The following is a 15,839-nucleotide window of genomic DNA, read 5'->3' as shown; positions in this document are numbered from 1 at the left end:
CATAAACAAAAGGAAAGGGAAAAGAATAATTTTTTAACATATGCCACTGGGTTATATCTCCTTCAATTGTCCATCCTTGGTCAAGAGAAGGAGGCAGAAAATGAGAGAAAACAAAACAAACAACCAAAATCCCTGGTTTGGGATTGATGACTCCCAAAGCCTGTGAGCTACTCACATGTAGCTGGTTTTCATTGTATCTTAAGATTCACAGCACATGGGACCAAGTAAATAAAAGACAAAGGACAACATAAGAGCTCGCTTCTGGTTCCACATCTAGAAAGAAATCTACCCTGTGGATTTACATGTTAAGGTGAGCTAGGCAAAGTAGGCAGTAGTACATCAATGGACATTGTGTTCTAACAAATGTGGATTGTTAGTTGTTATTTTTCCTTTAATATATGTCTTCCTTTTGGGAGGTTTATTTCAAAGCAGTGACTACCCACAGCCCTCCCCTATAGATGATACTTCCGTAAAAGTTCAGACTGCCAAGGATGTTTTCTCTCAGGGAAGCGATCTGGAATTTTTATCTTCAGGAAATCCTGGATACATTTCTCCAGCTCTTCTTCGATGGAGAGCTTTTCCTTCGCAGCTTTCTTTTTGCTGCTTATGTTCGACTCCCTGGAGCCTGACGTCAGAGTCCGGAGCAGGTCGCTTTTCCGCCTCATCTCTGACTGTTGGATCAGCTGCACCGGGCCTTTCTTGATGGGCCGGTCCAGAGTCTGGATATTGCTCTGGCGGGTTACAGGCCCACAGATCACCGTCTCCTGGGGAGAGCTTGCCTCTGATTGGCTGTCACAGCTGGAAGTAGAGAGGTCATTGCAGGAGGTGCCGCTTTCCCCTTTGTCACCCTTGCCATTCTTGCAGCAGCAATCACAATGAGAGGAGGACCACCTGGAAGGCTCACCTGCAAGATAAACACAGAAGTCAGAAACTCAGAGAAATGCAGCTGCAGAACACACTACTAAGAGAACCCAGGTGGACAACAGCCAGAAGCTAAGTCATCTGAGGGACATCCATTACTAAATAGCAGACTGTGCAATATGGTATCATGTGTAAGGCTACTCTACCGGCACTGACCTAGGTAGAAATACCCAGGTAGCCCGTTTATCAATCCAGGCACCTGACAGACTCAAATTTTTACGACTTCAGTTCTACGAGCAGTAACACCAAGATAATAATTTTATTACCTAGAAACTTGGGATGATTTACCTGAGATAAGCAAAATGGAGTGGGTGGCATATAGTAATCTAAGGAAATGCTTGCCAATTTTACCATGGGTTATGTTAAGCCCTCATCTAAAACTCTATCTCGTAGCAGTCAGGGTCTCAGAGGAGACTCTGTATAAGAAGAGTGCAGTGGGCAGTGAAGAGGGCTCTGGACAGTCCCTGAATCTCATTTATATTCCACTATCCTGCAAGTACAGCAGCTTCACTTATCACACATGGAAACACTGAGACGAATAGAGCTTAACAAACCGAATAGAGCTTAAAAAACATGCCAGAGTTTGAATAGTTTGTTCATGGAACAGCTGGGCTTTAAACACAGATTTCCCAGGTACTATAACCAAGTCAATTACCTGCTTCCTAAAACAATTTGCCTGTCTGTAAAATTCTTGATTCTCAAAATAACTATCCACATGTGCAATTCGCTGAAGTCCCTGCCCATCTCTCCTAAAAATGTTTGCCTCCCAACAGGTACAGCTATGTCTTTTAAGTACCTTAACTATTACACATAGCTCCCTTATGTTGTCCAACACCAATAAACCACCATCTTCCTAACATAGACATGGTGAGGTGTTCATTGTTGTATTTCTAATGAATCACCCAAGGGATAGCATGGAAACTCAACAGCACAGAGCATCTTAGTAATGTGTTTGAAGCACTTGGATCTAACCATGCCTGAAGCTACTCTTGTCAATTATATGATCCATTACATTCCCTTTCTTATTTAAGCCAATGAGAAACCTTCTATCCCTACCCTCTTAGTCTTCACTCTTAAAATCAAGTTCAGCAATTTTCAGGCAGAGTAATTTTTTTTATATACACAGTTTGGTGTCTCCATAAGTTTTGACAAATCCACAATCATGGCAAATAAAGAACATATGTTATGACCCCTAACCTTCCAAGCCCTGAACAGTCCAGGCCTCCTTATCATATATTATAGGCTAGGCATTTCAATTCACCCACTTCATTGATCCCATAAAAATATGAAGAAAGACCAATACCTTTATGATATTAAAATAATAGAAAAACAATGAAATATTTTATATTATTTTTAAAAGCATTCACTTTTGATTTCACTATGTCTCATTCTCATAAAAATAGACATCATAAAAAATACTAATTCATTGCCATTTCTAATATGGTCAAAGTAGAAATGAAATTATTTAAAAAGTTACCCTTTGGCTTCTTCTGTAATGTCTATATTTAACATGTGTAAATGATTTTCATACATGCCAACTTGTCATGTTTTTTCCAGAGGAAGTAAAAGTATTTTTCTGTAAATCTCAACCCCAGATACCTACCTCTTACTCACTCATTCAAGTCATTTTCTACTACAGGGCTGAGTAATTATTGTACTTATATAGCCATTAAATCAACAATCACATTAGCCAGAAGGAATCATAATAACAGTGATGCTATAACGATTCTAAGTTATTGCAAATAAATATCTTCTGTGAAACAGAGAAACTATTCAACATGAACTAGCCAGTGCCTGGAAATATCTGCAAGGATAAAGGTTTTCAGACTGCCAAGGGATATTGAGGGAAGTATTTGTCACCTCCAGTCAGCAGAATCTGCTTCAGATGCCTGAAAACAGTCATTCTTGTGCTAATAGGACTCAAGACAAAATGGTTGCAATGAACTGGACTACATAAAAGTAACCACATCAGATCATGTTCATCTAATTTAGTCCATTGTAGAATGTTTAGAAATTACATTTAGCATTGAGAAAAAGAAGAAAGATAAGGAAAGGAAATGCAGAAAGAGTGAGGGTGTGTAAACATATTTTTTTCTGAAACATACCCTAAGATGAAGTGACAAAATACTTTAGCCATGGAACTGATTAGACAATAAAAATGTATGTCCTTCTCCAATAATTCTCTTCCCCAAGGAAGTCCCTCCACTCACCAGACTCCAAAGGAACCTTGAGTCTTCTTAAAAACCTTTTAGCATCTCCCAAACTCATATCTGATGGATCCCAGGGCACTCATGTGCAACCTTGCATTGCAGAGGAAGTCAAGGACCTGGCACTTATTTAAGTGCCATCTGGGATTCTCCAGCCTCCAGGAAAATGGGATATTACCTTCCATTCATTCTGGGCTCTATCACTCTTAAAAGAAAACTGGACAACTTAATTTTTGTGCATCTTGTCACACTACCTCCCATCACAATATTTCACAAGAATATGTGAATGTTTTAGGATTTGGGCAAGATAATTCATAAAATACCTACTGAAGTCTATATGTTATTTCAAAATCCAAGAAGAAGGTAGAATTGATGCAACTCAGATAGAGCCAATATGAAATTTGAAAATTGAACACAGAAGTTCATCGTCTTCTCCTTGGAAGCATTCTAACTACCTTCCTTCCAAGAGCCTAACTGAAGCAGGGTTATGAAACTCGAATGGAGGGAGCTGCAGGCGCAGGGCCCTTGGCCATGGCACTCCTGCTGAGTCATGTGGACAAACATTAGGAAGTATTGAAACATCTATCAAAGGTCTGTTCTGTAAAGTGATGTATTCTAGGATCTTACCAATTATAGAGAGTAGAAGTACCCCAAATACCCCAGTGCTTGAAACTAAAGATGTTCACTTCTAATTTGTGGGGTTACTCTTGTTAGAGTCTTTCCATTGAGCAAGAAAAGGGGCTCCAATTGATTGGACAGATATGAAAAGAAAATAATTTCATTCAAAGAGAAGTCTTACTTAATAATATTAAAACAAAAGCATTCATTACCTCTTGGAGGTTTATTAATTAATTGTTGGACCTAATGGTTAATAATATCACTTTGTTTTTGAATAAGCTACTTCTAAATGTGAGGACTTCTGTGACAATTTTGATGTCTGGCACATAATGGAACTTTGATAAAAGTCTAATAAATTAACAAATGTTCTGAAAATGTACATTCAGATATTTCAAGTTGAAAACAGCAGAAAGGATCTTAGGCTCAGCCTCAGGAACCACAACTTGACAGCTATGGGTTTTTGGATAATTTATTTGAGATCTCTGAGAGTCATCTGAAAAATAAACTAATGGTTCTTTTTTTTATAGATGTTTGAAGAAAAGTAAAATAAAGATGTAAAGAATGTCTCAGTCTGTAGCACAAAATACTCCATTTATTTATATATTTTGGCTATAGTGCAAGCCAAACCCCAATCTGCATAAACACTCCAACTAGAAATTTGACGATAACATGATGATGACTCCTCTACACATGTAATATACAATCAATATTTATTGATGACTCAAGTCTTTCATTAGGAAGAACACTCCAGATATAGCTGGACACAGTAAGAAAATGTTTATGGAGTATCTGGTAATGCTCCATTGGCATTGGAATGGAGAAGAATCATAAGCACAGAGAATGTCTGGCAGATACCATGTGACCAGTGATATCTCTGGAAAGGAATCTTCCAATGCAGAACTTAAAAGTTAACAAGTAGATGAGTCCTCCAATGTAAAGTTGCACTTGAACTATTTAAAAGCAGGACAGAAAGACATTTGAATTTTAAATTAAATGCAGGGAATACAGGAAATCGATTCTCCAAATGTCTACATACAAATATTTGAGTATTTTACATCTTGGCAAAATTAAGAACCAATCAGGCAGATGGTATGACCGAGGTGTCACAGCTTCCACAGAGCCCTCAGTGGAGCAGTTCTTACTGGTAAGAAGTAAGAGAGGAAAGACTACAAAATATGCCTCCTCCATGAAAAATTCAAGCCCAGCTGAGTGAGGCATGACTTAGCAAACTCACAAAGTGCTTATGCATTTTTAAAGCAGGCATCTCTGTAATCTACCCACACTTCAAATTCTCCACCTGCTAATGGCCATGAGTACAATGTAGTACATTACAGAGGCAGCTGGGAGAGCTGGTCTTCCATGACTCCTCCATCAATGATGTAGGAGCCTGCCTGTCTCGGCGAGAGGTGGCCAGATTTAATTTATCAAGGCTGTTAAAAGTCACTCTTGGTTTCACAGTTGAGAAGTCAATAATGAGCAAATTGATGTTTTTTTTTTTTTCTGAATCCCTCTAACCTTTGACAATATATTGAGTAGTAGAGATCAGGAATAGGCAGGTTGTGCGAGCTTCTGGGCGAAAAGAGTCCTTAAACTTGACAATCATCATTTTTTTGCTCATGATAGACACCTTACCATTTAAGTATATTTGGTGTTACATAGGCCCAGCTGGGATATCGATTTAACAGGTGGTATATATTAGCAAGAAAAGATAATTAAGCCATCCACGCATCAGCCAGAAGAGCAGACACTCCACAAGTAATCACAATAGGGAGAATTCACTAAAAGGCGACAGTGTGGCAGGATAAAAGTGACACTGAGGAGATGGTAAGAAAGATTGGGGGCTACAGCTACTGACCTTACATCTGCAAAGACATATAGAAGAGTATGCAAACGTAGGGCCTAAAGACTTAGAAGAAGCATCTGCTGAAGAAGGATTCAGTTGCCCAAGGAAAGGCTGATGCAATGTTGGTGGAAGCCTGGCAGAGGACCTCATGGAGATACAAGACCTCTGAGGATCATGAAGGAGTGACAACTACAAGATTTAATGACTCCAAGGCAAAGCAAAGCAGATGTAGCTTGAAGCAAGCCTAGGGTCCTCCCCAGCTGCATATCTTCATTCAGCTTTCCTTCAAAGTTCTCTACTGATAAAATCTAACAGGAAGACAGCTGGGCAAAAGAAGAGCATCCTTGAGTGATTGGTTAGTCAGTGTGGCAGTTCTGAAACCCAGTCCTGGCATCACAAAGCTTAGCACAGAAACGTACATTAAGAACAGAGAGAGCGTCTTCATAACCAGAACAGGGATGCTCTTAGGGATAAGAATGGGTGAAAGACCCTTGCTGACCAGGTACCATATAATTCGCAGAACAGTTGGGACATGGCAACAAGAGAGCTGTTGTCTCACTTCAGCTCCTGACCTCTGTCTCCCATTTTTTACTTTAGGGTTTTCTATTTGTTCTCCCCTTGCCAGCAATACATACTCTTCTATTCTATACCTGCTTAGTTCATATCATATCTTTACAAGCTCTGCTGAAATAGAGCTTCACAACATGAATTCACCTACCTATTTCCCTAGCACAGTTTAAACTCATCCTAACCTCTAGTGCCTGGCTTTTATAACATCATATATGTAGAAGCCTGTCATTCTGTCTGTTTCTATATTCCTCATGGTTAACCTCTGTGTGTGTGTGTGTGTGTGTGTGTGTGTGTGTGTGTGTGTGTAACAGAGAGAGGTGAAAAATGTGTGTCAGAGACACTGAAAATCTGTTAGGAATAACTAAAGGCTACTGATTTGTGAAGGTCATTAGAAGAGATACTATCAGGAGACATCTGATATAATCACAATAAAAACTAGCTGGCTTGATGGAGAGCAGATATCATGGCCTATCCAACAAGTTCAAAGTGCCTGGTTTATGTATAACTATATATGTTCAATTTAGCCATCATGAATAATCACTTGTAAATATAAGGAACATTGCAATATTGTAGAACTTACACAGAGATCAACTTTCTTTTTTTCAGATTTTTAAATTTTTTTTTAAATAAAATCGTAATTTTTACTTATTCACACAGGGGTTATAAACACAAAAAGGCAGGATGTGGGGAAGGGGATGACACTGGAGTGTGGGTGTTCAGGGGGAATACAGATATCTTTCAGAACAGGGTATCAGCTGGGTGGAGGTTCAGGTGACAGGTTGCTATGACTCTGCCTATGATTCACTAGTCCTTATCTAACTTTCTATGGTCTGTACCGACATAACTTACCTATTTGGTAATGTTCAGACATACCTTTCTATCTCAGGTTATGTTTAGAGCAATGCAGCAATTTGAGTAAAGATGGTAATCCTGACTTTGGACTCCCTGGTCTGGTGTCTTGCTCTTTTAAGTAGCACGTGATAACACGATCGTCGTACTTTCAAGGACTGTTTGCTTTTTTGATTGCCTTCTCCCTAATTTTATTCCATTTAGCTTTCCCCTCTTTTCTTTTAGCTAAGGTCATGCTTGATACCTCTAACCCCCAAAGTTATTATTATTCACACAGTCAAAGTTCTGTGGCCCATACCAACCTTTTTCCTGGCAGCTTCCATTCATCCTAGAAATTTGCTTTCATGCTTTTCTTCAACATTTTTTTGGGAACTAGAACATATCTCTGATGACCTAGAAAATGGCTTAATCAATACTTAGTCCACAAACAGAGGATTCATGGCCCTGATGTGAATAGAGTTCCATAACATTATGACCATAGTGGGTGATGTAGGCCCGATGTGTGAGTCAGGCTAGGTAGGTCTGAGCCCTCACTGGGACTGTTCAGCTGGAACATATGGGTCATAAATGCTGTATTCTGTGGGAGGTTGCCAAACTGGGAAAATATGAGTCCAATAGCCATCTTTCTACACCAGCTGGAGAAGACATATAGGGAGCAGGGAGCCAAGGGAGACAGGAAAAGCTGAGAAATAGAGAGAAATATTTAGCAGAATCTCAATTTGGCCCCAGGGACAGATTTATAATTTTATAGGCATTAAAATTCTCTTTGTGCTTAATCTAGTAATTTCTGAAGCTTATAACAAGATTCTTGAATGCTCTATCAAACTCATATTAGTACACTTAATATCTACTAACTTTATCTAAATTTATCATCTGAGCACACACTCACACACAGACATATACACAATTCCATTACTAATGATTCAGAAGGTGAGAAATACTACTATTGCACAGTTGTCTTGAGAATGCCTTGTTTCTTCTCTGAGTGGGATCTCATTTATCTCATTGTCCCAACAAATCTAAATGACATTTAAAGCAACAAACTAAATCTACATCACCATCTGTTTGCAAAGGAACTGCAGTCATGAACAAGGTCACAGCTATCCCTTCAAATCAATAAATAATGAAGAAATGTATCATCATCATCATCTAAAAATAATTGATTGAGGACTCCATATGTGTCAGTCATTGACCTCAACAGTTGCCATAATTTAGTTTTCATAATAAGTCATTGAATGATGCTAGTTTCCTTTGCTTTTCATGAAGAAGAACGCAGCTTAAAGTAAAAGTTAACCCAATTTAAAGTTATAAGCTTGAGAAATGGCAAGAGTTCAACCTAAAATCTTTTTTTTAAATCCAACCCCTGTGTACGTCTCTCCCCCTCCCCCTCCCTCCCTCCCTCTCTCTCCCTTCCTCCCTCTCTCTCTCTCACATACACACACACACATATAAATTCTCCAAGATATATTTGTGTCAACAGGCTGAAAGGGTTAACTGTATCGCAGAGACTGTACGTTCAACATCTAAAACACGACTAACTTAGAATAACTTGAAAAGTCTCCATGGTCTTGGGTCTTTTGTGCTTATATGTGCTTGGGTCTTTTGTGTGATAAATTTAAGCTCTTTTCCTCAAGGTCACTTGAAATATTAGTACAGGACAAACTCATACGTAAAGTCTATTGGTCCTCTTGATGCCCGTGGGACAGTTCATATTCTATTTCATGAATTCTCTTACTGAAGTTGCTCTGGTCACAATCAATAGTGTTTGAAGTGTACACTTAATTAGTTCATGAAAAAGCCCTTTATGACATAATAAAGATACCACTGGAATGATGTGACCTGGGAACAAAATGTAGATAAATCAAATCCAAATGGAGATTATTTTCCATCCAAATACTCTATCTTTGGAATAGAAAAAAAAAAGAATAATGTTCTCTAGGAGAGACTGTTGTTCCTTACAGTGAAGATAACTGTACACAAAGGAGTGATTTGAAAATGGAGGATTATTTCAGTGGGACCATATACCTGACAGAAAGAGGTAAGGAAGGAGAGAGAGAGAAAGAGGAGAGGGGGAGAAGAGTTGGGAAGGGGAGGGAGGGAAAGGGAAGGGGATGATGAGAAGAGAAGAGAAGAGAAGAGAAGAGAAGAGAAGAGAAGAGAAGAGAAGAGAAGAGAAGAGAAGAGAAGAGAAGAGAAGAGCAAGCTGATGATTACCCTGACCTATATCATAACAGCCTGTGGAGATGCTGGTTTCCATGCTGCCCTGCATTCTGCAGCATCTCACTGAATTCTCCAGCCTCTGGAGAAAAGGAGTCTATGATGCTTTTCTACCTCAATTATTCCTCTAGAGAACAACAGTCTGTCATTCTGTCTGAATTTCTCCGTAAAGAATATCAAATGCTCTCTTCTGAACTGTATGTATTCTTAATAGAAGAATAGTTCTCAGAAATCTAGGGTGAATTAGTTTATCATAATTCTCAGGCTCCATAGAGACAGAGGTCTAAAGGCACATATTAATGAGTAATGACTAATAAGTGTTCTTTATTTGTGAAATACTCACTGAATTACTGAACTACGGGCATCTACCACATGTCCATTGTGATGCTAGGTGCTGTGCAAATATTTTTATTTTATTCAGACACACTAAAAAGAGTTTTCCCCTTAGCATTTTGTCTGCCTAGCTTCTTATCAAGTTTATCCGATGCACTGCAGGTTGAGGGGCAGCTGGCTCTAAACATAAAAGTTTCCTGGAAAGTTCCTTCTCCATCAAGACAATTGACTCTCTGGATACTACTCAATGTGCCCTGAAAGCAACATTTTCTAATTCTTCTGAAATAAATGTGTATACTAATGTTATATATATATATAATATATATATTATACATGCATATATGTATATATGCATATATACATATATAATACGTTAATACACACATTTATATAAGCATATTTATGTAAGTATATGCATAATATGTACATATATATATATATATATATTAGTATGCACATACACATATATAGTCAAGTTTGAGAAAACTTGACTAATTTGGTCCATGACTCACAAAGCCACTAAGAGATAAGTCTAGAATTGGTTTGGTTGTTTTAGCTTCAAGACCCTTGCCTACTTCTTCATCCCATTGTGCTGCTCCAGTGAAATGCTGCCTTTTTGACAGGAACTTATCCAGCAGGCTCCTTTCCCCGCTGATGATAAATTTAAAAGAAGCCCAGTGAATACAGGCAAGGAGACCTGAGCTGTACTTTCACTTTTCACCAAGTGGGAAGAACACCTTATTTTTACCATGCTGTCTTCTGATGATACCAGAAGAGAAAGCCTTGTAGAATTTAGCAGCTTTGCTTTAACCTGTGTCTTGGCTAATTGGATGGTAATTAATTGCTATTCTTTTAATTAGGATTGTAAAATGGGCGCTAAAAGCAGAGCTAAGCACCAGTTTCTCTATACAGCCACAATCTATCAGAACATCCTGTCACAATAATAAAGAGCTTTAAATGGAATGTTTACTACATGCCATGTGTTGTCTTATGTAGTATCCTCATGGAGGCTCACTTGAGACTTGCAGCAGACCTAGTGCGGTGATTTGAATAGATTTTACCCCATAGACTCATCTATGTGAATGCTTGGTGGATGGAGAATAGAACTAATAGGAGGTGTGGCCTTGTTGAAGTAGGCGTTGCCTTGTTAGAGGAGGTATGTCACTGTGGGAATAGAGTTTGAAGGCTCCTATGCTCAAACTCTTCCCAGTTGGAAAACAGTGCCTTCCTTGTTGCCTGCCAATCAAGATATAGAACTATCAGCTTCTTCTTCTCTTTCTCCATGTCTGCCTGCATACTGTCATGATGATAATGGACTAAACCTCTGACAGTATAAGCCAGCCCCAATTAAATGTTTTTCTTTATGAGAGTTGCCTTGGTCATGGTGTCTCCGCACAGCGGTAAAACCCTAATTAAGACACCTAGGAAGGATACTTGTCTGTCTTTTGCTTTTCACGACTTACCTCAAAACTGTACAAACTGCAAAGTTATAAGATTGCCACTTACCTATGATTCGAGAAATGTAACCTACCATTACTTCCTTGCTTAGTTCACTTAAAACAGTCTTTCAAGTAGTTTGACAGGTGTGACGTGTGAGCGAATATAGCAAAGAAATGTGGCCAAAGTAATCAGCACTTTAATTTCCAGACTGGAGAGGACATGAAACAAATAATCTGACAAGTTATGATTACGGAAGTGTTAGACTGAGAGTTATTTGAGTTCTTTCTACCTTATTTGGTATCCATAAATTTAGTTTAACAATGAGTAGATTGATGGGCATCTGAGTTCCTTCTCCATTCTGCTTCCTATTTATTAGATACTTACTTTATTTACATTTGGTGATTAAACCCTTACTAATCAACCCTTAGCTGTTAATGTTCAAGAAATTAATGGGAAAGATTTTTTTCTTAAAAAAAAAGGAATCAAAATAAGAATTCTAAAGAGAAGGTTGTTCGTGTGGCTGGACTTCTGCATCCTATGCCCTTCCACTTTGGTAAGTCAGAGAATTTATTTGCTTTCTCATAATATATCAGTGAATAAACAAGAATGATTGAAAAGAGAGATTTAGTTTTAGTTTAAAACTTCAAAGTTGGGGCTAAAGAGATGTCCTAGCAATTAATGACGCTTCCTGTTTCTCCATGGAATATGAGTATGGGCTCCAGCATATCAGACTGCTCAGAACTGCCTGTTACTCTGGCCCCTGGGAACAACCTCCTCTGGCTTCGACTGGCATCTTCACATACATATGATATACTCACACAGACACACATATACATAAATAAAAACAAATATTTTTCTAAGACCTGTAGAGTCAGGCAAGATTTTAATCAAACTGCTGGATTTGTAGTTATTGATTCATTTTGTTTAGACACTTCGATAACCATGGCTCAAAAAGATGGAGATCCAAGCCTGATACAAACAGAAAGAGAACAGTGTGCATAAGAAAAGGGACAGTGAAAATCCAGAGACTAAAGGATACATTGTCAGGCATGGCAGTGCATATTTGCCAACTCAACACTCATGAGGGTGATGCAAGAGCATCATTACAAGTTAGGAGGCCAGCAGGAGAGAGTGCTGCATGATGAGTGCAATGATGTACATTAGTGGAGCTCCTGATGTACGCGAGACACTGAGCTCTATGCTCCCCTTGTGTATGTGCATATTGGTGCCAGAATGAAGACTGAGAAGGCAAATAAGAGACAGCAATGCAAACAAATAAGGCAATACCAATAAAAGAGAAACACAGAGAAAGAAATTCAGTTATATTTTCTCATAGCTGGGACAAAACACCTGGTACCAACAACTTAGGGGAAGAATTTACTTCAGCTCACGGTTTCATAGCAGAGAAAGCACAGCAATATTCATCACGACAAAACCACCTTCCGTCTATGGCAGCAGAAGGCTGGGGCAGCTGGTGCATATCTCAGTGCTGTACCAGGAGGCAGAGACCCCTATCCTCTAGCTATGTCCCTATAACCATGTCCCTATAACCTACTACCTTATTTCTCCAAGGTAAACCCACAAATCTAAAAGGTTCTCTACCTTTCCAGAAGAGTGTCACCCACCATGGGGCAGGGATGACTGAGCATTCAGACTTTCTCGCCTAGGAGGTACTGTGCACAATCACACATTGCTAATAGAAGCAGTCAGTTTCTAAGAAGAAATTGAAACATGTGATAGCATCCAAAGTAGAATTCTAGGAAAATGAAAGGAAATTCTGAAGTCTATGGTACTAGAGTACTAGTACTTGATAAGTCTTTAAGGAGCAGAGGAGTTTCCAGTAATCCTCTAGATGGAAGAAGCATTTGGATCTAGATAGGGTAAAAGAGTAAAGAGACAGTAAGGAGAAAAGATCAATAAGTGTTGTGTGAGATACTGAAAATAGGGTTCTGTAGTGGAGGCGTGAGGAGACGTAACCATTGGAGATCTGGGAGGAGCCCACAGGTGGCTGGTGAATGAAGATGGTGTGGAAAAGGTGAGAGGCAGGTAGAGCTATAAGACAGATCATGCAATCTTCTTAGGGAGGACTAGGGGACCATTAAATAGTGATCAGCTTATGAATGTTTCAAGTGAGAGAAATACAGACAACTATAAGAAGAGACATAGAAGTCACGAACAACTTAAGAGGCTCCAAAAACTACCTGGGTGAGAGAAGATGATAGCACCAGCTATGGGTTCTGAAAATGAAGAGCAGTTGCCTGCTTCCAGAGCTGCTGAGAAGGCGTAAGCTACAGACATGGATGAGAGGAGGGCTGCATAAAGAATGTTCCCAGTAGTTTCATCATCCTGCTACTCTTGTTCCCTGAGGCATGAACCATGGAAAAAGAAGAAGCTAGCGGAGTGACGGGAGAAGAAGATAATCAGTTCAATTTGCAAATTTGGGGAATGGCAAAACATCCCAAGAAAAATACTGCCACAGGGCCCTGCAAACATGACTTCAAACTCTCTTCTGATGCTTCTCCTGAAACTCCTAAGGATCCTTTTCTGTGGTGTATATTAGCCATCTTTGTGATAACACAGTATAATCCAAAACAGAAAACCTTAGAAAATGGAATGCAGAATATGTGTGTTTATAGGGGTTGTGTAAACATATTTAATACTACCTTTAGGCTAATCTTGTCTTTCGTTAAATCATAAATTTTCAGCTGCTAAAAATGTAAATAGAGCCTGGCTATAAATCGTAATCATTTAACTTTAACAGATATTTTAGAGTCCCTATTTATCAGGAGATGAAAAAAATCATTTGTATAACGTTCAATAGATTATAGAGAGAGACCTTTCTATCCATTGTCCTCTGATTCTCACGTTTATTCACTCAACTCATATGGGTTGATTTCTTTCAGATGCTCTATTGGCAGAAAAGGTACAGTGACCATGGAGCACTCATGTAAGAAATAATAAATTATAAAATTTCAGGTAGTATGGAGAGCTGTAGAGAAAATAGGTAGTGCGCTGCAATGAGTTGTAGTGATGCAATGTAGTCAGTCAGTGGTGTTGGTAGTCAGAATTTATCTCCTGAGAAAGTAGCATTAGAGACAAGATCAACTGTCTAAAGAAGGTAGCCTAGGAAGATCATGTGAAAACCGAAGGAATAGTAGATGCAAATGCCTGAAGGTGCAAGCCTGTGCAAGGTAAAAAAGGATGGCCTGTGTGACTCGAGGTGTTCAAAGGAGGAGGAGGTAGAAGATGAGGTCAAAGCAGGAGACGTGAGAGGCCTCAGCAGCTGCGTTAGTGGGCATGTTTTAAACCAGGGCAGAAGAAGGATGGTCTTGCCAGGGGAATTGCATGATTCAGTGTTGATTATTGTAAGCTTCCTCTGGGTCATAACTAGAAGATGGAATACAGGAGAGCAAGAGTAAAAGCTGCAAGACCAATCAGAAAGCCATCACAGATGTTCAGTTAAGGCAAGGAATGAAAGTTGTAAGCAGGAACTTCTAGAATAGATTTACTCTTTTCTTTTCACATATGTGGAAACTGAGGCTTCTGGATTGGTCTCTCTAGTTATATATTTATTTTGTGATTCTGGGAATTGAACCTAGGGCCTTCAATGCTAGGCAAATGCTGTCCTGCTAAGCTCCAACTCCAGGCTCCAAGATCTGTTTTAACAGAAGACACCCTACCTTCTTACAGAGCACTTGCCTGTTTTATCCTGCTGCCGATAAGCACCTGCTGGGGTTGTTTGATTGACTTCACAAACCAGAGCCTGGAGTTTAGTTCTACAATCAGGAGTCATTACATTGTTTGTAAACAACGGTAGACTATGATAAATATGCATTCTGGATAATTGCTGCCTTCCCATGAGCCATCTTCACTTTCTCATTTCCATCATCCTGTCGCATCTCAATACCTGCCAGTGTGTTCCTTACAACAGAGCAAGAGAAAAATCACTGCAAACGCATTGAAATGCAGGAAGACAGCCCCGAACCCTGATGAGATCTTAGGAACAGGAGGCAAACACTAGGAAAACGTACAGCCTTTCAGAATGTTCAGCTTTATTTCACTTCCTCGGTGTGTACATAAAGTTTTTATTCAAGGAGCAGCATCCATAACAGATGTCTATTACAGCCATGCCCCTGAAGCAGAATTAACAAGCCAACAATAAAGTAAGTCCCTTTAGGATCTAAGAAATGTGTTTTCTTTCTTCCTCTCTTCTCTGTCCTCTCCTTCCCTCCTCCTGTTTTCTCCTCTCCTACAATCCTCTTTCTTTCTCTCTCTTTCCATTTCTATAACACATGCGCACATACACACATACATAAATGCACACACACACACACACACACACACACGAGAGTAGCTAGGAAACATTCTGGCATGGCTCTTCTTAATTGTGGAAAAGAAACCCCTATACCAACATTATTGGAACAGATCAAAGCTCCTCATGTAACCTGTTAAACATCATCAATTCCCATATGGTGTACAACAGGTGCTGCATGACTACCTCATACAGCAGTACATAAAAAAGGTAGTTTGCTGTGAGTTCAAGCAATGGCAAATGCATACACTTCTACTAGTGATCACTTGGGTGATGAGCTCTTAGACTTCAGCTTACTCACCTTTGTAGGCAAATAAAATATTTGTATGTTATTAGTATTTGTAACTATACTGTATTATTGCATAGTACATCTTTCCAACTGAAGTGAATGGAATATTACACAAAACAGAATCTTCCCACCTGGTGATTAATCTTTATTGTCAACTTGATTAGACTTAGAATCCCCTAATTGACACATCTCTGGACACATCGGTGAGGGTAATTTTAGAGATGTTTAAAGAGAGAGAGA

The 15,839-nt window shown here is 39.1% G+C and overlaps 1 protein-coding gene across 1 annotated transcript in view; it reads right to left on the bottom strand.

Moving 5' to 3' along the window:
• Window positions 1–343: 343 nt before the first annotated feature.
• Kctd16 (potassium channel tetramerization domain containing 16) overlaps window positions 344–15,839 on the bottom strand; it is a 264,126-nt gene continuing 248,630 nt past the window's right edge. The window contains exon 2 of the mRNA XM_028777956.1: window positions 344–904. Within this exon, the coding sequence (XP_028633789.1) occupies window positions 453–904 (452 nt within the window). The 3' untranslated portion in view covers window positions 344–452. The remainder of the gene's footprint in view (window positions 905–15,839) is intronic.

This window comes from Grammomys surdaster, unplaced genomic scaffold, assembly GCF_004785775.1.
Source record: "Grammomys surdaster isolate TR1022 unplaced genomic scaffold, NIH_TR_1.0 317, whole genome shotgun sequence".
NCBI lineage: Eukaryota > Metazoa > Chordata > Mammalia > Rodentia > Muridae > Grammomys > Grammomys surdaster.
Note: the sequence above shows the minus strand (reverse complement) of the source record. Positions and strands in the feature narration are given on the sequence as shown.